The following is a 27,063-nucleotide window of genomic DNA, read 5'->3' as shown; positions in this document are numbered from 1 at the left end:
AGCAGATGTGTGGCTGGTTGTTTTCACAGCATGTTTTCTGCTAGGCTGTGCTTTGCTGATGTCAAGGGAATGAACTGAAATGGAGCTCCTGCTCGAGTCCAAACATTGGCTGGAGCTCATGGAAGTGGCTCTGTGAGCAAACATGACAGTAGTGCACCCCTGGGGCTCCTGCAGATTTGAAAGCCCTAGGTGCCCTTTTTCTCAGCCCCTCGTATTGCCAGAGATATCATTTGCTCCTCAGAGAACCTGCTCGTGTGATCAGACTGGGTTTTAGCCCAGTTCCTCAAGGAAGCATGCTCAGAGTCCATGTGTTTGTGCCACTGATGACCAGGGACACCACAACCTGTCCTGGGATGGCTCCTGCCCTGATGAGAAGTTCCTGGAGAGAAGAGGGGGACATCAAGGGGATATGTGAACTCCACTGGGGATGGGGACATGTATGAGCTGTGAGGCACTGAGGGGGACACTGAAGAGACATTATGGCTGCGAGGACACTGATGGGGATGTGTGTAAACCACGGGGACACGGAGGGGATGTGATTGAACCATGGGGCCACTAAGGAAACGTGTGTGAGCTATAGGGACACTGAGGGGGCATGTGTGAACTACGGGGATCCTGAGGGGATGCGTATGAAGCATGGGGATGCTGAGAGGAACACTGGAGGAAGGAGTGTGAGCCATGGGGACACTGAGTGGGACACTGAAGCGACATATGTGAGCTGTGGGGACACTGACAGGGATGTGTATCGACCGTGGGGACACTGAGGGACACGTGTGAGCTCTGGGACGCCAAGAGGGGAACTGAGGGGACACATGTGAACTATGGGGACCCTGAGGGGATGTGTATGAATGGTGGGGATATGGGGGGGGGAAACTGAGGGGACATGTGTGAGTTTTGGGACACTGATGGGGATCTGTGCAAACCATGGGGACACTGGGGGGACACATGTGAGCTCTGAGACGCCAAGGGGGCCACTGAGGGGACGTGTGTGAACTATGGGGACCCTGAGGGGATGTGTATGAACAACGGGCACACTGAGGAGGGACATCGAGGGGACACATGTGAGATTTGGGACACCAAGGGGGCCACCGAGGGGACGTATGTGAACTGTGAGGACACTGAGGGGATGTGCATGAACAACGGGGATACTGAAGGGGGACACGAGGGAGGCACGTGTGAGGTGCGGGACGCGGAGGGGGCACTGAGAGTACGTGTGTGGCCCTTGAGGGCACGGAGGGCCCTCACGCCACCCGTGCGTGGGCCGAGGGCCCGCGGGTGGGGCGCCGGGCTGACGTGCCGCCCCGCCGGCCGGCGATGGCGCTGTGGGGACCCGGCCCCAGCGGGCGGCAGAGGGGCGGGCCGGGGGTCACCGCCGTTCCTCCCCCGGGCGGGGCCGCCGCCGCCGCCGGCCCGGCCCTCGGCGGGCGGGGCCCGCCCGCTCAGTCGGAGTCTGCGAGCGCCGCGCGGTAGCGGGACACGAGGAGTCGCCGCGCCGCGAGCATGGAGGAGGCGGCGGCGGCGAGCGAGGACAAGGCGGGCTACGGCCCGAACGGGCACGCCGAGGGCCCGGCGGCCGAGGGGCGGCGGGGCGGCGGGGCCTGGCTGCGGGGCTGCCGCGGGTTCCTGCGGCGCAACGCGCTGGTGCTGCTGACGGTGTCGGGGGTGGTGGCCGGCGTGGCGCTGGGGGCCGCCGTGCGCGGTGCGGCGCTGAGCCCCGCGCAGGTCGCCTACCTGGCCTTCCCCGGGGAGCTGCTGCTGCGGATGCTGCGCATGGTGATCCTGCCGCTCGTGGTCTGCAGCCTGGTGTCGGGCGCCGCCAGCCTGGACACCCGCTCGCTCGGCCGCCTGGGAGGCATCGCTATCGCCTATTTCCTGGGCACCACGCTGCTCGCCTCCGGCCTCGCCGTGGCCCTCGGCTTCATCGTCCGTCCCGGCGCCGGAGCCTCCGCGCTCAACACGCCCGGGCTGGGGCTGCCGGGCGCGCTGCCCACCAGCAAGGAGACCGTGGACTCCTTCCTCGACCTCGTCAGGTGAGGCCGCCCCGCGCCTTCCTCCTTCCCCCGCCCTCCCGCCGCCGGAGGATGATGACAGACCCGGCGGTGTTGCACGCTGCAGCCGGCAGCCCGAGACCCCCCTCCCCCCTCCTTCTTCTCATCCTCCTTCTCCTTCTCATCCTCCTTCTCCTTCTCATCCTCCTTCTCCTTCTCATCCTCCTCCTTCCTCTCATCCTTCTTCATCTTGTCATCCTCTTTCATCTTCTCATCTTCCTACATCTTCTCATCCTTTTGCATCTTCTCATCTTCCTGCATCTTTTCATCCTTTTGCATCTTCTCATCTTCCTGCATCGTCTCCTCATCCTCCTCATTCTTCTTCTCCTCATTTTTCTTCTTCTTTTCATCCTCCTCCTCCTCCTTCTTATCATCCTCCTCATCCTTATCCTGCCTTCTCCAGAAGCACCCCTCTCTCTCTCCCCAGGTACCCACAGCCCGGCCAGGTGTAAGGCTGCACGGTGCTCTGCCTCTCCCCACTTTGTTTTTAATTGTACCTGGGTGGCTGCAAGGATGAGTCGAGGCTTGCTCAGAGCTCTGGGTGCCTGGGCCCGTTCTTGGTTCTGCCTGGAGGGAGAGCGGCTCCTGGGTGCTTATTGTGGGGCAGGGATGGCTTTATCTGGCACCTTCCCCTGTCCCGCTACCTGCTGTTGCCTGTCTCCCGCAGGCAGAGCAGGGCTGGGCAGCTCTCCCCATCCCTCACACACACCTCTTTCTTTTATTCCCCAACACTTTACTCAGTCTCCTCACCCAAATGCTTGCCTGCCTTTTATAGTGCCCTCCTATAGATGTGGGCATGGAAATGCAACACTGTATTTCCGTCGAGGACACAACTACAACATAGTCTGGCGTGAGGACACCCTGTGGGTTTGTGGGCTTTCCAACCCACCTCTGCATCTTGCAAAGGCAAGACTCGTGTTCCCCAAGCCTACCGGGAAGCAAGGCTTCCACTTCTAACCAGATCATAGTATTTTCGTTTATCCTTATTCCTCCTTGCAAAGTTGCAAGCTTCACCTTTTTTTTTTTTTTTCCTCAAACCCCGTTGAGATCTGTCTGGCTTTTTAAATAAGAGTGGAGTGTAGCACTCACACAAATGAGGCAAACATCCAGCTGGTGTTTTGAGTATGGGACTTCCAACTGCTTTTCCTCACTCTTTGCACCAAGGTGCAAACGGAGGTGGGGAGTGACCTGCATCACAGCTAAGTGGCTAGAAAGTTGTGCTTGGTGGATATCTTGCCAATTAAAACACTGAGTGGGGAATTTTCATTTGAGTTATTTGCTTTCTTTTATGAATTCAGTTTTTCAGCTGAGACATTTTTTTGCTGTGTCTGGGTAAGTGGATGTGGCAACAAAGATAAAAAGAATTTAAAAAAAAAAATACCCCAAACCCAGAACTGTATTTACAAATTCGGGTTAATGTCCTTTTCTTCCCCAGAGAGAAGTATGGTCCCTTTGGACTGAAAGTAAGTCTGATTTGTTCCACTGGCAGCCCTGTACTTAGTGTCCTCAGCTCACCTCTCTTAAGAACCAAGCATTAAGGATCTCTCTTCAGGACCAGCAAGTCCTGACAGCATGTTAAGAAGGAGTAACAGGATAGAGGGAGTAGATGGTCTGTCTGTGAAGGTGACATGGAGTTCAATGGAAGCGTAGGTAGGTAAAGGAAAATTGCCAAAAATGGAGTCAGCACACTGTGGAAAGTTGGGAAGACGAGTGTAGTGGTGGCTGCCCCAGGTGCATCCTAGTGTGGCTACTGTAGCTGGTGTTTCATTCCTGTGTCACCATGCAGCACGGAGCAGGATGTAGTTGGGAAGTAAGGCAGAGATGCTCCAGCAAGCTTCAGGCTGCAGGTAATATCTGTGAAGCTGGGAGCAGGCAGCTGTTTCTTGCTCTGGTCTGTAAATGCAGGTGGAGAGTTCCTCTTCGAAGGGGTTATGATGATGATGGGATTGAGTCCCTAATTCCAAAGCAGTGCTCATGATGCTGAGACTTGGGTAAAGCATATGGGTTGCAGAAAAATTTCCTTCTGGGAAGTGAGGCCTTCCCCCATGTACAGTGGGCTGTGAGTTCAGCTTTCTCTTGAAGCCCCAGGGAAGGGCTGTTGCAGCTGCTCTGGTGGACAGTCTAGTTGTCACAGCAATGACAATGAAATCCAGTCCAGAAAAGATGCTTTTGGACACAGCCGTCACTTAAACTTCCAGTCTTAGCACAAATCCCTGACAGACCTAGGGATGGAGTGAGTATGTGATTTTCAGGAAGTAAGATCTCTCTCTCCCTCTACCATTTAATATTATTTTTAACTGTTCTTGAAAAGGCCTTGAGTCTATAGGACCTGAAAGACTGAAGTAATTCCTTTTGGTGTGGGTGAGTCTTTCAGCATCCCGCTCTTTGCATCTCCCTTTCTCTCATTTCGTCATGAAACTTTCTATTAGACGTGAGAAAACTTTGTTTCCAGTTGTGTCACAAGATTGACCATGTCCTTCATGGCTTTGCTGCTGCTTGGTATCAGAGAAAAGGTAAAAACTGAGTCCCCCTACAACACTGGAAAGCAGCTGTAAAACATGGCCCGAGGAAGAAACAACCAAGAGGAAATCACAGTTGTTAGTCACTATTTGCCATAGCTTCTGCAGGGACAACACAGGGTTGTCCTTTCCTGGCATGCAGATCCTTTCTGCCTTTGGGAAGTCTGTTAGGTAATGACCAAAGGTGTTGATTTATGTTGTTGCAGCCATGTCTGGAGGCCAGCTTAATTCTTGGTCGTGGTTTTCCTTTTCCAAGTCTAAAGCTTCCCCACAAACACGCATCTAGGCATGGAGACCCAGCCTCTGGAAAAGAGATTTACTGTGGGCTTTGGTAGCAAATGAATGATGACTCACAGGTGACCCAAAAGGCTGTCTCTGTTTTATTTTGTCCATTGACCGTAACCTCCAGGTCTGATTTGTCTGGCTGGCTACAGCTGGTGGAGTACCCTCCCGGTTTCCCTTCTGGCAAGTGCTGGAAGCAAGCCTTGAGCATGCCTAGTCAGGGCTTGTGCATGCTGTCCTCTGCCCCAGGACATGGGGTGGGGACAGCAGAGCTGCCATAAGGTGCCTTTGTGCCCCACAGTGGGGATGCTGATGGCTCATCCCATCTCGGGTCTGTCATGTGGGCAGCTCTTTGGAGCCAAGGCATGGCCAAAGGCAGTGATCATGGGAGGGATCCAGCAAGAGTTCAGAGGTGCATCCACGAGGCTGATGGCTTAAAAAAACCCACCCAAAAAGTGGGGTGTTCTCTCAATTCAACGGAATTCCTTAACTCTGTCCAATGTCAGTGAAGAAAGGGGGGCTTCTCCAAAGGACCCACTGTGGGCTCTTACCTTAAGCCAGGCTCCAGTGCACTCTTACTCCATGTGGTCTTAGCTGAAGGTGGAGCTTGTGAGCATCTCCAGAGCATCTGACATGGAGAGCTGCTCACTTGTACCAAATAGCTGAGCACTGAGTGCCAGCAGAAGATGAGGAGAGTGAAGGGAAATTTTAGAATTTCTGGTTTTGTCCCTTCCTCGTTGGTTTGATGGAGAAGATAAAGCAACAGAGAATAAAGAGCACTTGTGAGCTTGACTGTGAAGTGGGTAGCAGTGGAGGAAGAGGCTAGCTGTGACATGATGGGCTCATGGGCTTGCACCCACCTGACTAGGTGACATTGCAGAGAGCCAGCTTGGCTCTGATCCTGCTGGGCACCTAACCAGGGAGGAGGAGAGAGAGTGGTGACAAGGATGGGACTCCTGCCACCTGCTAGCAGCCTATAGCTTGTTGTAAAGCAGTTGAAACAGCAAGATGAAGTGTTTTGCAAGAATCTGCTGATTTGTTGACGCTTCTGATGGGCAGTTGTCACAACTGCATGTTTCCATAAGGTCAGAGTTTTGTTTTAGCTCTGATTTATATTTGCTGATTGAACAGAATTGAACAGTTTCAAAGGAACCTATTGATTGTGTCAAAATTTCCGTCAGTGGGTGACCCTGACATTTCATTTCGGTGAGGTCAATGTTTTGCTGTAAGTTTATACAAAAGACTTTAAGTAGAAGATCTCAGGCATCAAAAAAAAGGAACATTTCAACAAAGTATTTTACAATTTTTTTTTCAAGTGGAAAAAAAGGTCTGGAACAGTCTTTCTTTGCCCAATTTTGGGATGAAAACATGTTTTGAAGCTGTGGAATTGGCTTTGGGAAGGGAATTCTTTTTAAAGCAGCCCTAGCTGTAACAGTCCCGGAAGGGAAGGAGGAAGTAGCATCATCCCTTTTTTTATAGGAAGAGTGCACAAAGGGCCACACGTCTGCCCCAAACAGTAAGGTCAGGGTTTCTCAGGTTGCCAGGCAAGTCTGCAAAAGCTGTTTAAATTTTACTGCTCCTCACTGCCCTGTCTGTCTCTGTGCCAGATGTTACCAGCTGTGCTGCCAAAGGCAGTACCCACAGCGCTGTCAGTGAGCCTGTGCCTTGGCTCTGAGCACCTTTGGAGCCATAGGGAAGGCAGACACGAGCACAGGGAGTAGCATCAGTTGTGTTTTGCCGTCTGGACTACAGAGCAGCTGGCCAGAGTAGACCACAGGATCCAGAGCACTCGTGCAGTGACCCTCTCCTGGGCACCAGTTGCTCCAGTAGCACTCGTTTCTTACAGCCTTGATGTTCCCAATGAGTCACCCAAAAGCAGCAACCATTAAGGCTGTCTCTGAAGTTCCAGTGTGGAAAGAAAGTAAAAACATGACTGTTAGAAGAGGAGGGGGAGATGCCACCTTTGTAGTCATAAATAGAATAAAAATTGGCCAGGGAACAGCTGCAGTTACACGAAGAGATGGGCTGACCACTGGTTTTCAAAGCTGATGGCTAGTTCTTAACTCTGGGGGCACCTCCAGAAAGAAAGGGAAATAAATGTTACTGTCCCCCTTGGCTTGAGTCATTTTCCATGTGGAATCTCCCTTGAAGTACAGGGATTGCTGACTGATTTTTGTAGGAAGAACTCAGTGTTTTCATTCATGTGCCTGCACTGTCTAGTGGGGTTTTTTTTGGTATAAATCTCTGAACATTTCTGCTCCTTTCTTTAGTTCTTTATATTGGTTGTTGCCTTTTACTACTGACTCTCCCCCCTTTAGTTTTATTTTTGAAGTAACAAATATGCAGACTGGAACAGTAAGGCAAAAAAGTATCAAGTATTTGCTATAAGTAAACACATTTTCATGTTTCTCTGTGTTGAAACAAAGGCACGCACTGAGAAATATGTGTGTCCAGAGCGTGTATTGAGCACCCACGTACATATCAAAAAGCAGATGAGAAAAAATGCTTTGTTATGATGAATGGAAATCTTGGCACAGAAAGAAAAATAAAGGTAGTGTAGGAATTCAAACTGGGCTTCATCATTTTGCCACAGATGGCAATAAAGTTGCTGTGAGTGGACTTGTACCATTGAAAACACTTCATTGGAAAAAAAAACAAAACTAGAGGTAGTGCAACACAGAATATTTTTTTCTAGGCACCCTCACAAAAGTATGTTTTCCAACAGCAAGGTTTTTGGCATCGGAAGTGGAACCTTTTTGCAAGAAGCTATGCAAGAGGAATGCGTAGTATTTTAGGGTTTCATTCTACTTGTCTGGATATCCCTTCATGCTTTTGCTGCCAGAGCAAAGTTGTTTGCAGAGCTCTAGCAAAATCATCGTTTAGAAACAGTTATTAATAATAATCCCTTACACATACAATGAAGGATTTCTTGTGGAATCCTTATCCTGCTGGTGGAAATATTCAGGCCTATAAAGAAGAGAGCAATTTGACCATAATGTCAAAATAGAGAATGGGGAAGCTACAGCCCCTCTTTGCTCCATTAATAGCTCCAAGGTCCCTTAATTGTCTGGGATTTCCAGCAGCAAGCGTTGCAGCTAAACAAAGATTTCTATTGCAACAAAAGTACAGTGGGACCTTCCTGCTCAATTTGATTAGGGAAGTAATGGTCCCTTTTAGGTGGTGGGAGCAGCTTTTCACTGGAAGGAAGATGCACTTATCCAGCTGTGCATAGGGAGATGGTGTGATGAGCACAGTATTCGAGCAGAAAATATTCATGCACTGTAACGCCCACCCTTGCTGCTGCTGCTTTCTCGTTCCTATTTTAAGAGGATCTGAGAAGGGTGGTTTCTCACACTGTGTGTTGTGCAGGTACCTGGAGGTTTCCTGGCTCAACCCAGCTGCTGCTGCAGCCCCAGGACACAGCTGTCACCCTCGGCAGCTGTTTGATGGATTTCTGATACAGGGCTTTTTGGGGCTGTCTGTGCAACTTGCAACGGAGAGAGACTTTCCTGCCTGGTGCTTGTTGAGGGGAGTAAAGTCTCTCTGTAGAACCACCTATTTCACTTTGATGCCAGAGAGGAGGTTGGGTCTGTGCGTGTGTGGACCGAGGTCCTGGCGGCAGTGGAGCACCTGGGATGCACGAAGAACCTCTGTCCGCCTGCCATGATGTCATGGGTCCCCTGTCTCATTCTGGCCACAGGCAGCAGGTTTTGTCTTTGTACATCACGGGGCCAAGGCTGTCTGATCCCACACTGCTGTGCCGGGCTCCTTATCACCCAGACTCAGGGTTCACTCAGCGTCGTGTTCGTGTGATAATCCACATCTGCTTCAAAAAGGCAACTGTGTTCTCTGGCACAGGATATGGAAACAGCAGAAATGGAGCCATTAGAAACAGTCAGCAGTCCAGTGGTACAACCTGCTGTGAAGTGGGTAGCAGGTGGCAGAAGAGGCTGGCTCTGGTGTGGTGGGCTCAGGGGCTTGGCACCTGCCTGAGTAGGTGATGTTGCAGAGAGCCAGCTTGGCACTGATCCTGCTGGGCACCAAACCAGGGAGGAGGAGAGAGTGGTGACGAGAATGGGACTCCAGCCACCTCCTAACACAGCTCACCTATAGCTTTCCCTGTTTCCCTAAACTCCACGTTCGCGTTTGCTGTGGGCTTTCGAAGCAAAAAAACCTTCTCAACATTTGGTCCTAACAGAAAAACCAACTGGCAGACACCCACATTTAATTTGCATGCCCAATTACCCAGCTCATCAGCTTTCCTGTTTGTTGGTTCACCCTCACAGGAGGGGTGTTCACACTTCCCCATGTGACTCCTCTGCTTGGGGACGCGCTGAATGCTGGCTCACAGGGACAGAGCTGTCTGGGTTTCTGTGGTGGGTAAACTTTGCCTTGCTGTAAGTGATGAGCAAACCCTGCAGGCACAATTACATGATGGGTCCAGGCAGGTCACTAACCAGCTTTTGGCTCTCCCCAGAGCACGCACAGGCGTTGCTGTGGTGTTCTTGCACAAATCCATCTAAAGGTAAGAACCTGTGATCTGACCCACCTGTAATTAAAGTTGAATTTAATTCACATGCTAACTGAGCTTAGGTGAGCAATGAGCGTAGTATTTGCAGACCTCATGCCTCCAAGGTAAGCCATTTATTTGTTGATTGCTTTTTATGACCCGACACATTTTGTTCTTAAACTTCAGGATTTGAAACAGAGAGGAGCAAAACATTATTTTATGTGGTTTGAGTATTTTGCAGTCAGGTGTAGTTAGAAGTTAAGCTGAACAGAACATACAACTTCTTCTGAGCCCCTTGATTAAGATCCAGGTTTTTTTACTTGGTGAATTGTTGGAAATGCTCTTCTTTGCCCTCAGAGTCAAGTCCTGCGACTGGTGCTGGAGTGATACAGAAAAGTGTGTGCTCTGGGTTCTTATTTGAGTAGCTTTAGCAGTATTCACACTTGAAGCAAGAACCTGCCCCTTGCCTTGCTGTAACAGGATTGGTGGCATCACTCAAGTATGTGCTTTAAGTATATACTTGGAGATAAGTTGGTGTTTAATTAGTGAGGCCCATGCTTGGCATACTGTGCAAATTGTGGAGGGCTTGGTTTCTTGGCCGCGTTTAAACATTGGAGAATCATGTTGCTTAGGCTTTAGGATTGCTTCCTTTGGCTTTGTTTTCATCAGGATGGAAAAGCTGATTTAAAGAAAAAAAAAATGATTTCTGGTTCGTTTTCAGTCTTTTTTCATCTCTTTGCTTCTTCAAAGTCCAGTCAGTTATTTTTAAAAAAAAGTAATCATCCTGCTGTGGAAAGCTGAAAAGAAATACCCTTATTTTCCCAACAGCATGGGCCCATTTGTATATGTGATATTTTATTCCTGATAACAGCAAGTTTGCTTTTAGTTTCCTCAAGGTTTTTATCCACCAGAGAGTTCCAGCTGTGCAAGCACTGATGCACATTAGCTGTTCCATTGATCTTATTTGACCAATTCTTAAGCGTCTTTGCAGAATTAGAGCTCGCTCTCCTGCTTTCAGACAGACAGCTGTACTGTCAACTTTTGAGGAGAAAAAGTTGCTGTTTCTTTCATCCTCAGTGGAATGTAGACTCCAGCAGGCAAATTATTCTTAGAGCAGTTTGGCTTTTGCAGCTGTCTCCTAATACACTTGTAGTGGAACAGAGAGGGAGGCTGAGGTAGTTCACAGCAACCACGTGTTTGATGAAGTTCCATGTACTTTACAATTGCTGTCACGGCTGTGGGAAAATCCCTGTGTGGCAGGAGAGTGGAGCTACGCAACCAAAAAGACCAAAGTCCTTACCTAGGCCGTATTTTAATCTCCCTCTTGCTTTCAAAGGTTTGACTCTGCTGCTCTGTTTCTTGCTGTGGTTCGGATTTGCATGTTCCGTGTCAGTCATGGAGTGACCACAGCTGAAATGTCGTGTTTGCCAGGGTAACTACAGCAAAAACTCAGGGACCATTAGCAGGGCATAGCCTGGAGACACATGCAGTGTCCTTGGAGCAGAGCAAGGAGCAAAGGATGGGGAACAGCTTCCCAAATGATTTTTACCGGGGTTAACTGTCTCTGAGTAAGGTCTTCTCTTTCCTTACCATAAGAGTTCTTGTGCCTCCTTGATGCCTTCTGCTGTCTGTATTTTCAGTTCATACCCATCACCTTCCCTGCCCTCACCTGGGGTCCTGCCATGACCCCAGAGACCAGATTTTATTCCTATTTTCCTTTCTGACACAGGAAAAAAAAGAAGCTGTCATTTGGCTAGGGGAACACATGCTCTTCGCCCAGCATAAGGGGAGAAAGGAATTAACACCAACTATAAAATATAACAAGAAGCAACATTTTCCCTACTTGGCCCAGTTCACCTTTCCTCGCTGCTTCCTAGATGCAGAAATATACTGGATGCCCAGTAGAGGTGCATGTGTCTGCCCTAACCTGCTGCTAGATTTGCATTTCTGTGTGAAGATGTTGCAGCTTTCCATAGGAGTTGCCCCTACTTTCCATCTGTGTTGTCCAAGCCCTTGCAGAGAAGTCTGGCCCATGATATTGCTCTGCTCTGCCTCAGTGTCAAGGGAAGCTGACCTTGTTGTGTTGAAGGGTTAAGCCATTCTCTTAAGTGGATTTTGCTGATGGGATTGTCCTTCATGTTGATGCTGTGAGCACAGTGTAATCACATGAGTAATGTTAAAAATCTGCCTGACACTGGAGGCCCTAAGCTGTTGCTGCAGCTGGCGTGGCTGAGCCAGTTTCTGTAGCCACTGGCTGATGAGTATCTGATTGCCTCTGGTGGCCCCACCCAAATGGTGAGGTTGGCAGACAAGCAGGGACATTTTTATGTGAGCCAAAGAAGATGGCACTGACACCTCTGGAGACGTAGGAAGATACTCCATGCTGCCAGAGTATCTTCTGTACTACACACCTCACTAGTGCCCATGTGCTTGCCTTTGCAAAAGGAATTCTGTTTCTGAGAGCAAAACACCTTGGTGCATTCATTTTAGAATTTCTACAAGAAATACTTACTTTTCTTGTTTGTCTTTTACAGAAACCTGTTTCCTGCAAATCTTGTTGCTGCAGCTTTTCGAACGGTAAGATCCATATGGACATTGGACATGAGCTATGGTGCACAGGCAGAGAAAGTTACTGCTCTTTTTTTGCAGGAGGGCTAAAAATATCACGTAGAAAATACCAAAAGTTAATTTACTTATATAACTGGAATTTTTAAAAGCACATGATGTAATCAGACTTGGAACTTCCATGACAAATAGTTTGGTTTTGAAAAATATTCGTCAAACAAAAGCATATTCAAAGCCTATCTTTTGTACCTTCACCAGAAATATTCTTTAAACTTTAAACTTTGGGTGCTGTGTTGGGCAGCAGTGGCAACTCTGCTTTGTGCCAGGCTGGTTACCACTTTGCAAGAGCTAGCTGGCAAACCCTTGGGTACACAGTTTAGAGCTGGGCTCAGAACTGACAAGGCTAAAGACTTTTAGGCTCCCATGTGTGTAAGCATTACCTGTTACCTGACGCTTTTATTCAGTGTTTTCCATTTTATTTCTTGCTGGATTAATTACTCAGCCTGGCTTCTCTTCCAACAGAGACTGTGTGTGGTAGGATGGTAACTGGCACCAGAACATAGTGTGGTTTAAACTGACGGACAGGAGCTGTAGGGCTCCAAAAAGATTTTGATTTAGTTCTCATTGCTAATTTTAGATGTCAGAATAGATAGTGTTGAGAATATTGCTATGGGGCAGAGTGATTCTTCATGATACAGGAGTGGAATAATAGCTTTTGCCTTCATGGCGCTCTGTTGGTTTGCTTTCATATCGAAACATTTTGATATGAAAGTTCCATTTTGAGTGAATATATAATACAGTACAAGTCAGTATTCCATGAATAAAAGCAGAAGCAGTACAAAAATAACACCAAGAAAAGGATATTCTGTGATGCCTCGAGTGTTCTGTGTGTTCAGGGATGAAATAAAGCAGTCCTCTTTTCCTCTATGCTGCTGTTGTCATAGGGAATTGGCTTTTCTTTCCCTCATTTTATAATTAAAGAAAACAAGCCCAAAGAAGTGCCCTACTTTGGAGGTGTCTAGCTTATTTATCAAAGTAAACTGTTGCCCTAGATTTTAGATATTTTACTGACAATTTTAATGCCTGTCTCACTATTTTTTGGGTTTGTTTGGTTATGTTTTTTTTCTTACCTGCAGTATGCGACAGATTATAAGATGCTGCTCAGAAACACTACCTCTGGAAATGTCACGTTGGAAAAGGTAAGGTCACTTCGTAGGTTCTAAACAAGCCCTTGTCAGCTGTAATATGTGACTACTTCAAAGTCTTTAATCCTTTCCAGCAGTCATTGGAAAGAAACAGGTACTTTTCTTTGCCTGGAACTGAGACACACAAGGCAGATCAGTTACCCACAGCCACACAAAAAATCTGTGATGGGGGAGGAGAGTTGAGCTCAACTGGTCTGACCCACAACACATTATTTTTTTAGGCCGTGCTTTCTTGGACCTGATCTCACTTGATCCAAATTTTGTTTAGTCACTGCCTCATGTTTTTAAATAACTTTTTGTAGACTTGGAATTAAATAGCAATGTCCCTTAAATAGTCCCGTAAATAGTATGTCCCTTAAACCTTTATCTTCATTAAGAGTTTGGAGAGAATGGGCTTTTTTCCACTACCCAAAGCTCTTTAAAAAAAAAACAGAAAAGAATTTGGTTGAGAATTTTTTTTTTGGTTGCCATGCTGCTGAAATTTTGTTTGAAGCTGTAACACGTGAGCTGAAGGCGTAAAAATTACAGACAGAACATTACAAATAGGCTGTTATTGGAATGGTGTCAAAAAAGAAACTAATTTGTAGGTGTAGATGAGGTAGAGAGTGTTATCTTCCATATGTAGCTTGTAGGACTTCAGAGATGCACTGTATCCCATTGAGTGGCATCTCTCCTGCATCGTGGGTCCATCAAACATGTTTATTATTGGCCAGAGACAACATGTTGCAGGTCCAGCAATAATTACAGGCAGCATGCTTTGAAACAGAGCCAGTGCCCCAGCCTGCAAGGTGTCACCTTGCTCCAAATGAAGTACCTCATGTGCTTTCATTGGATTTTGGGGAGGCAGGTCTGAGAAATTACCTTCAAGGTTATTTTCTCTTCCTCAGGCTCATTCTGACTATCTGAGCTCAGATAGTTGGGTTGCCATATTTTTAATATGATTTGAATGCCCCTAGGGCAAGAGACTTGTAATGTTTGCATTTGTCATGGCAGGGCTCAGCTGGGACTAACCCACTAGTTTGTAAAACCATCAAGGAAAAAGCGGTTTATGATCATCCAGAGGGACTCTGGAGCATATCCCCGGGTGCAGGAAGTACTGGCTTCATTACTTTCTCCTCCCCACGCATGGTGTGTGAGCAGGTGATGCAGAACAGAGTGTTTACGAGCTCTGCTTTCAGCTGATGGGCTGAACTTTCACCAGCCCTGGAGACAGGGTGACAGGTGACTTGGCTGACGCATGAACTGAGCAGGGGAAAAGTTATCCTGGACACCACTGGGCGAGAAGGCAGCTCCATCCATGCCCGTTGGGTTGCATTAGCCCAGATCCACACTCGGCCCATCTGACGCGGATGCACAGCAACGGCTGCGGAATCCCAAAAGAGTGTGTTCTCCTCTCGTGCCATCGTGTCCTTGGGCAGCTGCCCCTGCAGCTTCGTGCTGCTAAAAAACAAGTTCGGCATGAAAGGCTGTAGCAATGTGCACTTAGCTCTGTGTGTTTGTTATAGAGTTTTTCTACATTTAAGCAGAAGCAAATGAAAGGGGAATGAGACTCTTCTATTGATCTTCAGTGTCAAGTTTGATAGAGGCTCCTTAGCAACCAAGCACGGATTAAGGCTAAACATATCCATTGAACATAGTCTTGGCTGTCAAGTATCTTTTTAATGTTTGTTTGAAGCCATCACTCTTCCTTAAGAGAGAGGAGTGCATCTCTTGGCAGTTTAAATTTTGAGACTATTTTTCATTTCTCTTCTTTCTTTTTCCTGTTATCAGTCTCCTCTTTGATGTAATATCAGGAAAAATATTCTGAATTTGTCACTGGTGCCTGTTTTTGCCAACAGTTATGATGTAAAGGTTATTTCTGCTATTGCTTTTCCAAAACCTTTCTTCAGTTGTTGGAGCAAAACCAGACCTGAGCTTCTTTAATTCCAGAAGACGCCCTACTGTCTCTAGGGATGAATGGACCAAATAAAAAGAAAGCATCATCTCAGTTTTGTTAGCTCAGTTTCGGTACTGATCTGACCATAGTATTTGTGGATAGATGAGGATTCAGTTTGGAAAGGAAGAGTATGATTTTTGGAAATCATAGTGATAGAAGTTTGGTTCCAGGGAAGCAAAATGATATTCCTATCTGTTTTTTTTCTTTCATCAGCAGAATATTTGATTGAAGAAATGTTTTCCTTCAACTTTCTGTATGCAGAGTGTAGACCAAAATTTTCCATTGATTATATTTCTTTCCCCCACTGGTTAATAGGCCTTGTCTTCTCTTGCTGATGAAATGAATAGTGGATATGTAGATGTTTGCTCAGCCACGTCCTTTTTGTTGTTTCACATGCTCATCTCGTGTTTACCCAGCTTTTATGGCTACATCCTCTATGCTGCTTTGGCAGCAAGGCTTCCTGGGGCATGGACTATCTCAGTTCCCCATCTGTAGCACAGAGAGGCTTGGGGGAACTCAGTTCCTCTTCTGGCAGCAGTAAAAATACACAAACCAGTGGTTGCTCTTCTTCCTCACATCACATGGCTGCATTTTCTTTTCAGCCATCTACTACTGGGGCAGTTCAATGTCAGCAGTTGTTTCCTTGATAAGCATTTTGTTTCAAGAGCTAGAAAACAATAAGATCTTCAGAGAGATTCAAGGACCAGAAGAGCTCCATGAATCTTCCTACCAGAACGCAGAATTTCAGGCAAACAATAACGTGCCCCATAGTTTGTCCAGGAACAAAGTCCTCATTAAAGCTGTTTTTGTTTGGTGTTCACAATGCTGCTTGGTTTGGCAGCCCCTTTGGGGTGATGCACTTTTCTGTTGGAGTACAAAAAGGCTGTTCAGCATCTGCCAGTATTAGAGGCTGGGATTGAGAGGATCTTCCGCTGAAGATTTACTGCTGGACTTGTTCCATATTGTGCTGCAGGGAGGTGAAATTCCCTGAATGCTGCAGATCGTCCCCTTGATTTGCAGGCAGAGATTTCTTGCAATAAGTTACTGCTCCATGCAAGTGATGCATGGATCTTCTGCCTACAACTGCAGTGATGGGAGATGATGCTGAATGTTGTATGTTTAAAAAAAAATGGCTCGAGAGAGAGAAACAGAGAGCAAGACCTGAAAGTGGAAAAGTTTCTGAGAAGCCTAAATGGTAGTGGATTCCTGGGCTTCAGGCTCACACCACTGCATTTCATGAGATGAGAAGCAAATCCCTGGTAGTAGAAGGAGTTTAAAGGGTGGAGATCCTTTGCAAGACATCAGTATTATGTAGTATAGTTAAATTCCTCCCCAGTAACATCCAGATCTCTTTCAGTAGCTTGAAACATTGAATTTCTGTACCATAGCAAAGTCTTATATCATTTTTTTTTTCAGAATGAGAACCAAACCAAAAGAATATTCAATGTTTCTAGGATAGTTTTATTTGTGGAAAAAGTTTGTGGCCATTATGGTAAAATTCCATTCCAAGCTGAACTTTTCATATTAGCCTTGTATCAAATGAACCCAGTAGAAGATGTTATATTATAAAATAACATCCCATGTACACAGACAGTTTATCCACTTAATAAGAGGGTGTCGTTTTTTTGGTCTTTTCTAACCACTGAAGAGTTTAGGGCTTTCAGACACACAAAACAGAATATAGCCAAAACTATCCAGACAGAGAAGTGTTACTGTGTGTGGAGGAAAGGGCACCTTTCTTCAGACATCCCTGGAGATGCACTGTGCCTCATGCTTAGTATCTGTCCATGTTTTCAGTTCTTTCAATTAGAAATCAAATAAATAATGGCAGCTTAGCCTGGAGCAAACAGCTACCATAAAAAATTGCAGATCCCATATCTAAGTATTTTGTATTAGCAAATAAAAATGTCAGCACCTTCACTGTTTGTAAACACTTTTGTTAAGAGCAGTTTAGCCTTCCTGCTTTTGTGTATCATTTATGTTTTACCCCCTTCCCTGCAGTGCTTTGTTTCCACCTACCACTGAGACAGTCCAGTTCAGTGGTATACTTCCAGCAAAAACATCATCTCAAGCAGGCTGATTTTATCAGATTTACAAGAACAGTATCCCAAAATCTGTAGTCAATATTCATTTCAAGCTTTTAGCTCAGAATATGTTTTTCTTTCCTAGTGTTGAGCTAGTGTCCACTTAAACCAGCCAAAAGGCCAAACCTTGTACACAAACCTCATCTGTTATAGAAGTTCTTCCAAATAAAACAACAATTTGACATGTTGAGCCTGTACTGCCAAGTTGGGGAGGGAAAAAAAAGCAGTTTGTCAAAACAATTATATTTTTATGTAGCCACAAGAGCACTCATTCAGTTCATATGATACTACAACAGTTCATATGAGGCTCCAACTCTCTTTGAGAAACAAACCATGAAGGACTAGCAGAGCAGAGTAGTTTTTGTTAATAGGTGGATCCTGCTTTTATCCTCTTACCATGCAGTGACATGATTTCTGAGAGGGGGAACAGGTATCTCTTCTGTTCTCTCTATATCTCCCACAACTGACATGGACAGGTTAATGAGTAGGTTGTCACAGTATGTTGCCTTTCTCTGCCCTTTTCCCCTTTTCTTCTCCATAACGTTGGTTGTTTTCTCATGGGTTTCGCTGTTGCACTAAAGTCCTGAGTAAACTGGGGATTTTCCTGCTCAGGTCACTGACAACACACATATCATATTGAAGGGCACGAGAGGGGGTAGTAGCAGGCACTTTCCTTCTCCAGTGAATCCATGCCAGCTCATGGCTAGAGAGTTTTGTATCTGAACTGCATCCAGATCGTTTGATCAAACAGAATAGGTTCTTCTTTCCAAAATAGGTTCTGCTTGTTGACTTCAGATCAACTGGGTAGCAACAAAGTGAGGTGACCGTTTTGTTACGTTCTGTGCTGATCTCACATCTAACAAGCCTTCTCTTTTTTTTCTCTGCAGATTCCTGTCGGTACTGAGATTGAAGGGATGAACATCCTGGGATTGGTGCTGTTTGCTCTGGTTTTGGGAGTGGCCCTGAAAAAGCTTGGCCAGGAGGGGGAAGATCTGATTCGCTTCTTTAATTCATTCAATGAGGCGACCATGGTCCTGGTTTCCTGGATTATGTGGTAAGTGTGTGACTGCAGATGCACCTTTCAGTACAATATTATGTTCTGGAAACTTAGCATTTATCTATCTGGCTTTTTCCTACCAGATCCCTCATCACAGCAAAAGTGATTGTCGTGGTATCACTCTATGGGGTCTTTTCTTCTTGCTCATGCCCTGTAATTAGACAATCACTCATAGCTTAAGGTATCAGTCAGAAAAACTTTAGACATTTGTTTATAATGCCTCTGCAGGACTCCTTTTTGATTAATTAGTAGAATTAATTAGCTTTCTATTTCCCGAAGTTGATTGTTTACTTTTTCTCTGGCCTATTAATGAGCAAGTCCATTATTTCACTTAACTTCTCTGGAGTCTAGACATGTTTATGGGCTGAATGTTGCTCTGACCCATCTCACAAAGCTTTTGGCACCAAAAAAGGTCTGTATGTTAGGAACTGGACATCAGTGAACTTTCTCCCTAGGCAAGAAACCAGCATTGAAGGAGGCATACACCTCTAGAGAGTGGTTCAGGCCCCCTAAGCCAGGGTAGGAACAGCCTCCTGACAGGGCTTTCTGTCAGATAGGATAAATCTTGGCCTCAGAGCAGTGTCATAGCTGTCCTCGTGCAGCTGGAGGGATCTAGGCCTCTCCTGTGAAACCAACAGTGATAATACCTCACATGCAAAGTTAAACATATTCATAAGGATAGCAAATATATTAACATTTCTCACTCCCTTTCCAAAGCTGTTGAGAAAGCTATAAACGTACCTTAGCAGAGGTGGTTTTTTTCCCCTTCATTCTGCATTTATTGTTCCTACTGTTTTGCTCTCTCTAAGAAGTAGAAAGGCTTTAACAAAACACCTGATTTCACACAGGCAGATCTCTGTGTTAGTTGCTGTCATAAGGGATTGAAAAATTCAGTCTCCAAGCAGCTTAAGTTTTTGGCTCTTGAGTGTAATTCCTTGGACACAATACCGATAAGAGGCAGTTCTTGTATTCAGCTCATTACAGTGCCAGCACTTCAAGCCAATCAGTTGGTATGTAATCCTTTACTTTGTGGATTATGGGGACCACTGCTGACTCTTAGCACTGCAGTTCACTGTAGCCCTTACTTGTTCTCTTTACTTCCTTAAGGCTCTTTAGTTGTCCTGGTATTTATTCAGAATCTGTCAAGCTGCATGTCCTTCCCAAAGGATACCTTGGAATGGGTGAAATCATACTATCAAGAGAAAAAGCACCTTGAGCTTGTACCTAGTCCTGTTCAGCAGGACCGTTTAGCAGCACTTTGGTCTCAACTTTCAGTTCCTTCCTCTCCAGCCTCCCTCTTCCAGGGGAGGAATCCAGTCTCAGCTCTGAATCCAGTATTCGTGTTTGCAGAGCTTGTGCAGGACCAGGCTCAGCTGGATCTGGCTAGTCAGGGTGCTCAGAAACACAGTTCAAAGGCAGTAGGTGGCACAATGGCAGAGGCTAAGTGGGGAATGTTCAGCAGGCCCCCCTAGAGATTTGGCCAAGGGAGAGGATGCTCACATGGATCTGGGACATCTGCATGGAACAGAGGAGCTGCAGAACCACTGAGGGAGAGGCAGGCTAGGAAGAAGTGGGTGATCTGGCAACCTTAAGGCTTGCCCATCTTTCCAAACCTTTGCATGCTTAACCAAACCTTCTGAAGTTTGTCCTTACTCAACAAATCAGCTTCTCTGAACATGAGCATTGGATTCTTCATTCCTGAGATGTACAGGCAAATCTTTTGTAGTCACATGTGTGCGTGGGGCAGGGTTTTGGGGAGCTGGGTGATCTTGTAGTATTTCTAAATCTTAGAAGCAGAAAAGGATGAAGTGTGGACAGCATCAGTAGAGGTACTCAGTCACAAACATCCCAGTAGAACTTGGGGAGGAACTGACCCTGGGCCTGAAGTGATTCACGCAGTCCATTTAGAGCTGTTGTGCTCTTGGTGAAAAGGCAGTTCTGTCTTTCCAGGGCTGTTCCCAGCTGCACTACTGGGACCAGAGGTGTGGCTGTGGCCTGCAGGTGGCCCTTCCCCTGGAGTAGCTCCAAGTGCTCTTGATGAAGGAAACCTTAAACAAATGCTGACGTGGCATGTTTCTGGATAGGAGGCATGGATATGTGTGTGTGCCTGGCTGTTGGCTTGAAGGAAGCTCTTCAGGCTTAATCATTTAACTTAGTCCTTTGTAGGCAAATAGCAGAGCTAATTGCTATCTTTGGCACGTGCATCACCAGCCTTTAGCTGAGCTCTCTGGTATGTGCATAGCTTTTTCTTTCCTACACTGAGTATCTTGGCATCCAGTATGTCTGTGATTTTAATGACCTAACTTCATACTTGTGCTGGTAGTTTCTGCATGTGTAAGACCCAACTCTTCCACCCCTTTCTCTGCTCCAGTGACATGATACCGCTCCTTTTTCTTTCTTTCCATCTGCCATCCCTTCAGCTTTAGGTCTTTGCTTGCCTTCCACCCTAAAACTCCACACTGGTGTTTTGTCCTGGTAGCTTCTGCCAGAATTTCTGCTTCCTGCTCGGCTTCCCTTTGGCACTCTCCTACCTGTGTCTTTGAGGGCATAAGTGAACAGAGCTTTTTCCATTTAACTGCTTGCCATCCACCAAGCAAAAGTGTTAGAGAAGCCTTCCCAATTTGCATACCCTGAGTGTGTGGTGAATAAGGAACTACCCCTCAGTAGGAGCAGCAAGTTCTTTACAAGCACGTTATCTCTAGGATGAAAAAGGGCATATTTTCCAGGGCTTTTTGTTTGTGCTTAATGACAGGCAATATTTCATTTACACAGGTATGTACCTATTGGCATTATGTTCCTCGTTGGGAGCAAGATTGTGGAAATGGAAGATATTGTGCTTCTGGTGACCAGTCTGGGAAAATACATCTTCGCCTCTATTCTGGGCCACTTCATCCATGGAGGAATTATTCTGCCGCTCATTTATTTTGCAGCCACACGTCAAAATCCGTATCGTTTTCTCTTAGGACTTATCACACCCCTTGCCACTGCTTTTGCCACTTGCTCCAGGTGGGTTTATGTGCTTCTTTTGGGATTATAGCCTGGTTGTATATGACACCGTAACCTGATAATATCCAGTTTCAGTTTTAGGTGTGAATATTATTCCCGAGATTGCAAAAAAGAGACTTCAGAGAGTAGAGAGCCTCACTGCTGTCAGCAGCCTGCCACACATCACATACTGATAATTAGCTGTTGAAAACAATTCTTCAAAATACTGTGACTGTAGCATGCTGAGATGGAAATATTTGGGGAAAATAAAAGGTGAAAGTAATGGCCTTAAAAAGATCCTGCCAGCTGTCCTTTTAATTTTAAGTAAAGTGAGGATCAGTAGTGAGGGACTTTGTCATGGGAAGTTTACTTCTCTAAGTTCAGAAGGACCTGGAACAAGTTTAGACTAATTTTGCAGGAGCAAAGCAGACTTGATTGCTAGTTCAAAGGAATTTAACATTACTGATTTCAAAGATCTGGCCTGATCAACTTTTATTTGTCATAACCAAACTATTGAGCATGTCATTTGCACTTTTCTCAAGAACAAACACCTGATCAAATGACATAACGATATAAAATCATTTCAGGTCATCTCCAAAAGTAGATGCATGTCTGTCACAGAAGCTGAACTACTATTCATAAACCTTCCTATATAGTAGGAGAGGATTTATGAATAAAACAATTTAATTTATAATGCAAGAAATAAATCCAACAGTGATATTTTCTTTTTAATTTATTTTTCTGTTCATTTGAGAAGGCACTAGTACAATCTGTTGTGTTTAATTGTCATAGAATTATAGGATGGTTTGGGTTGAAGGGACCTTATTTCATCTCCTTACAGCCTCTCCTGCCATACTGGCATCTGCTGGTGTATTTTTGTGGCTTTGAGACTTGTAATGCTTCATACTATGTTAAGTCATGTTCTTGCTTCTGGGAGATTAGAGTCCTTACCAGCTGTTTCTGGATGGAAGCAGATTATTAAATACCTGTGCTCAAGACTCAACAAGGAGAGTCCCTCATTGCCATTATGACAGAGAGGGACTCTAAAATGGCATTGTTGTCTTGACATCCTGTCTGCAGCATGTTAGCAACATGAAAGCCACGAGGCAGTGACTGGCCATTCAGTGCACCTTGATGTGTTTGATTTCTCCCTGTTCTCTGTTTCCAGCTCAGCCACCCTCCCATCCATGATCAAGTGTGTTGAGGAGAACAATGGGGTCGACAAGAGGATCAGCAGGTTTATCCTTCCTATTGGGGCCACTGTAAACATGGATGGAGCTGCTATTTTTCAGTGCATGGCAACTGTGTTTATTGCTCAGCTGAACAACATCGACCTCAACCCTGGGCAAATCTTCACCATTCTGTAAGTTGCTTCGCTATTGCAACCACATCCTTCTGGTCCCCAGACACACTCAAGCCTGTGGTCCCTCTGTTAATAACTAGCAGTTTGCATTCCACATCTCTGACCTAAAGCTTGCAAACTGCCATGAAACATAATTATAGGGTGATTAAAGGATGGAGTCTTTAAACCTTTACAGGATTTTCCAGAGGCTCGATTTAATAAAAGGTAGAACCTGGGAGGGGTAATTGAATTCTGAAACAGACTTTGAGTGGTTTAAAGCTGTTTCTCACATGAAATTCCTCTCCTTCCTTAAGCATCTCACTCCTCCGTCCTCCAGTCACCATTAGGCTGGGTAATTGAGGCATGCTGCTCTACCCAGAAAGCAAACCCTGATTCCCTCTCTGGATCCTCCTGCCAGCTCCTCAGTTCCTTATGCATCTATTTCATACCAAAGACTCTGCTCCTGCTTACCTCTGCCCTTCCTACCATGACATTGATGGCTTTCCTGCTCAAACCTGTTGTTGTTGCCCTCCTAATTGCTTTGCCCCATTATCCCCTCCACCACCTCAGTCCTACCTCCTTCTCTAGGACTCTCTCCCCTCCATGCCTGGAATATCCTCCCACATCCTGTATCCCATAAAGTGTTATTATCTTCATTTCCTGCCTCAAAATCCCTTCAGTGAGGATCCTAGAAGGAGTCCTGGCCCCTCACCATGCTGAGCTGTCATAGCTGCATCCAACAGACGCCTCCTAGGGCTGGTTCCTGGAATTTTTTTACCCCCCCCAACTGGTTTTATTTCCTTCCTTATTACACTTCCCAGTACATTGTTCGCCTATTTAAGACAGGGCTGGGGCATTATTACTTTTTTGGAGTTGGCCAAATTAGCCTTTCAGGTATTCTTAGTGAATCAGGTGTTAACACAGGCCAGAGGATGATGCAGTGAATAGCCCAAGGAAAGCTCAGTTGCACACAAAAAGGTGGTTTCCAGCTTCTGATTTAGGAGCTGTGTTGGAGTGCAAAGGAGACACAGAGAAGGGACCGTGCCCTGCATGGCAAGGTTTACCTTTATACATTTGAGGTCAGGAGATGTAAAGTACTCAGCATGTTGTGGAACTGATACAGGACTCGGGAATGGCTATATTAGTAAGGCAGCAGGGTATAGTTGTACTGGTTGATTGTTTTTTATTCTGAAAAGGCAATTAAGGTGTTAAACCCAGAGCCATTGCCTTGGTAACTGCTGTGGATCCTGCTGAGAGTTCTGCTCTGTACCCATTCCTTTGCATTAGCAGGCAGGAAAGGGTTTGCCTGGGAAGCAAACGATCTGTGCGTCCCATGCTGTAGAGTTTGTTTACAATTCCCATAGCATGGAAACATGTGATGCAAGTGCAGCAGAGGAGAGCTAGGAGCTCCTGCTAACCAGGCATGGGAATTGATTTGCAGCGTGACAGCCACTGCCTCCAGCGTGGGAGCAGCCGGGGTCCCTGCCGGAGGAGTCCTCACCATCGCCATCATCCTGGAGGCCATCGGGCTGCCCACCAACGACCTCTCCTTGATACTGGCCGTGGACTGGATTGTGTAAGTACTTCAGGCCACATGTATCTGCTGCTGCATGACATAGAAACACAGAATCGTTAAAGTTGGAAAAGATCTTTAAGATTCTTTAAGTCCAGCCATCGGTGTAGCACCACCGCCATGTCCTCAAGTCCACACGTTTTTTGAACGCTTCCTGGGATGGCGACTCCACCATGGGCAGTCTATTCCAATGCTTTACAACCCTTTGCATGAAAAAATAATATCTAATCTAAACCTCCCCTGGTGCAACTTGAGACCATTTCCTTTATCACTTGTTACCCTGTGAGAAGAGACTGACATCCACCTCACTGTGGCCTCCTCCTAGCATGTTCAGCTGGAAACAAGGACCACAGTAGTCAAAGTACAAAATATAACCCTATATGAAATAAAACCAGCATAAAATAAGACCCTACAAGATATGTCTGCCTACAGGACAGGTAGCTCTTGACAGGTAATGGAAAAGGTGGTCCCTTCTCAATTAGAGCAGTTAGAATGCTAAAATCCCTGTTCAGCTTTTTTATTCAGCCTTTATTGAAACTTATTTCTTCTTGGCTTCAGTTCCCTTTAGAGAGATTCTTGAAAGTTTGTTCAGAAGGTGTTAACATTGCTGGAAGTTAGTTGGACAGTAGAAAGGGAAGGGGAGGAGAAAGGAAGTTGAGTCTGAATAGTGATGGAAAGTTTCCTTGGTGACATGTGGGAAGCAGTCTCCATCAGAAGCTCTTGTCAGCTATTGTTTTTTTATAGTTCAAGACTGGTCAAAGCAACAACACAAGTGTCACAGAGAAGTGCTATCCATTGGCAGGGAGAGTTTGTGGCACTCATCGCAGCTGTGGGCAGTGTCGTGACTGGAACATGCTGCTGAGAGCCACAAGTTTACTAGACAGTGTTGTCACCTTTTCTTTCCAAGACCCGTTCCCCTCCTTGAAACATGAGGGATTACCTCCATGCACAGCTCTGTTTGGAGAAGCTTATCTCACCACTTAGCACAGTTACGTCCTTTTTAAGGCCTAAATTTACCTTCTGCACCACCTAAATTAGATTAAGGAGAGCTTAAAAAAATTGTTTTGCTTTAAGTTTTGGGGACGCAGTCACAAGTGCATGATAACTGTAAATGCCACATGCAATTGATTTCTTGTAGCTTGGATGAACCCTGTGGAAAAGGGTGTCTCCACTTTTCCTCAAACAAGCCTGGCTGGCTGCACTTCTTCAAGTACTGGAGAATCAAACTGGAAGGACTTCTCTGAGCACTCATGAATTACAGCATGCTTAGAGTTTAAATATTAGTGGAGTAAGCATGATCTGATAATTTAAAAGCATAATCTGCTTTCAAGCCCTCTGGTTGAAGTTGGGTGGTGGTCTGAAATGACTGGTCAGTATGGGTCAAGTGATCTGAATCCCACAGAGGTATTTTTGTTCCAGTTGGTGGGTTATTGGGCAGTTCCTGGTTTAGGCTGCCCATAATCCCTCTGCACTGCTTTTTGGAAACACCATCCTCTCTGTATAGATGGTGTACTCCCACAGCAGATGTGGAAATTAGGATGCCTGAGGACCCTCTTGAATTCCAGAGGCTGGAGAAGGTCTGGAGCATAATCCTATTCCTACAGCTTCATTTTGTACTGTAACCTCTTGGGGATCAGCCACCTCCAAAGGACTGGAGAGAGAGGCAAAGCAGTGGCTAGCCATTTGTATCCTGGCTACCTAAGGAAGCACAGTGCTATCTGTGTGTTCCACACCTGTACTTTCAAGTGCTTGGAGGCAAGAGTGAAAATCTTGCCCTTCCTTTCACTCTGGGCTGCCCTCAGCCTGTGTTGTGCTGGCTGCCTTTGTTTCAAAATATGTAGCAGCATCCCTCTGTGGTCAACACTGTTCTAGTCAAGGAACTCAGCCTTGTAACAGAATGGGGAAGGAGGGAGGGAGGAGCCCTGTGTCTTGTTTTGATGCCAACTGTTTAATTACCAGAGAGGACCACAATTACAAATTGAACCTATGTTAACTTAGGCTGCAGAATGATGAACAAATCTCAAAAGACACATGAAGAAATTTTTCTTCTTTATGACCCATAAACGTCCTCTATTACATCCTGGCACACTAGTTTTGTGTTGTAGGACCAAAGATTAGGAGAAGTGCTATGAGCAAGACACGCAGAGAACACAAGTCATTCTGTGCTTTTGGAAGGACCCCTTAAGTAGGTGTTTGGATTAAGGTGTGAGTGGCTGTGGTTAAAAAAGAGAGCTGGGTGCTCTGAGTCACTTTCTGGATAGGCCCAAAATCAGTTCCTGCTCTGAACTTGCATTTGAAAAATGCTGACCTGGGGAAAGAGAGGAGGAAGGAGATGGGCTGGGGAAAGCAGGATGCCTGAGAAAGAGTAGTACCTTTGCTGCAACCCACTGAGAGACCAGAACTAGTAAGTTTGGCTGACCTCAAACCAGCTCTGGTGCACATTTTTAGTTCTGAAATAGTGATGATACTTCTGTGGAGAACACCTGTGATAACACTACATCTCCCTTGTCCAGCTCCACTGATGTTAGTGGATCAGCAGGGGTGAATCAACTCCCCTTATTGTGTTGTAACTCTCTTAAACTAAAAGCCTGCTGCTTTGGTTTTTGTTTCTGATCTTAACCAGGGACCGAACCACCACAGTTGTGAATGTGGAAGGGGATGCCCTAGGAGCAGGCATCCTTAATTACCTGAATGAAAAAGACAAGAAAGACAGAGAGCAGGAGCTAAAGGAAGTCACCGTAGAAGCAATTGCCAACAACAAGTCTGACACAGAAACGTCACCTTTGGTAACCCACAAAAACCGAGTCTCCAGCACAAGCAGTACAGCAGACCCTGAATCCAAGGAATCAGTATTGTGAACTCGAGGCCGTTCGTCAAGACCTGTCCTAGAGGTGGCCCTGGGGACTTGTCAGCACACCGGGACATTTGCAGTGTGACCAGGGGCTGGATGGCTCTTG

At 46.0% G+C, this 27,063-nt stretch overlaps 1 protein-coding gene across 1 annotated transcript; it reads left to right on the top strand.

The window, feature by feature from the left end:
- Nucleotides 1-1,460: 1,460 nt before the first annotated feature.
- On the top strand, nt 1,461-27,063 carry SLC1A4 (solute carrier family 1 member 4). The gene is made up of 8 exons (XM_051783489.1): nt 1,461-2,030; nt 11,894-11,936; nt 13,061-13,123; nt 18,037-18,203; nt 20,979-21,212; nt 22,360-22,554; nt 23,975-24,109; nt 26,730-27,063. Exons 1-8 carry the CDS (start codon nt 1,501-1,503, stop codon nt 26,962-26,964), a joined length of 1,602 nt encoding a protein of 533 aa, XP_051639449.1. The 5' UTR covers nt 1,461-1,500; the 3' UTR covers nt 26,965-27,063.

The sequence above is a fragment of the Manacus candei genome, unplaced genomic scaffold (genome assembly GCF_025592945.1).
Source record: "Manacus candei isolate 608988 ecotype Guabito, Panama unplaced genomic scaffold, ASM2559294v1 h1tg000017l, whole genome shotgun sequence".
Lineage (NCBI taxonomy): Eukaryota > Metazoa > Chordata > Aves > Passeriformes > Pipridae > Manacus > Manacus candei.
This window is presented reverse-complemented; position numbering and strand designations above follow the sequence as displayed.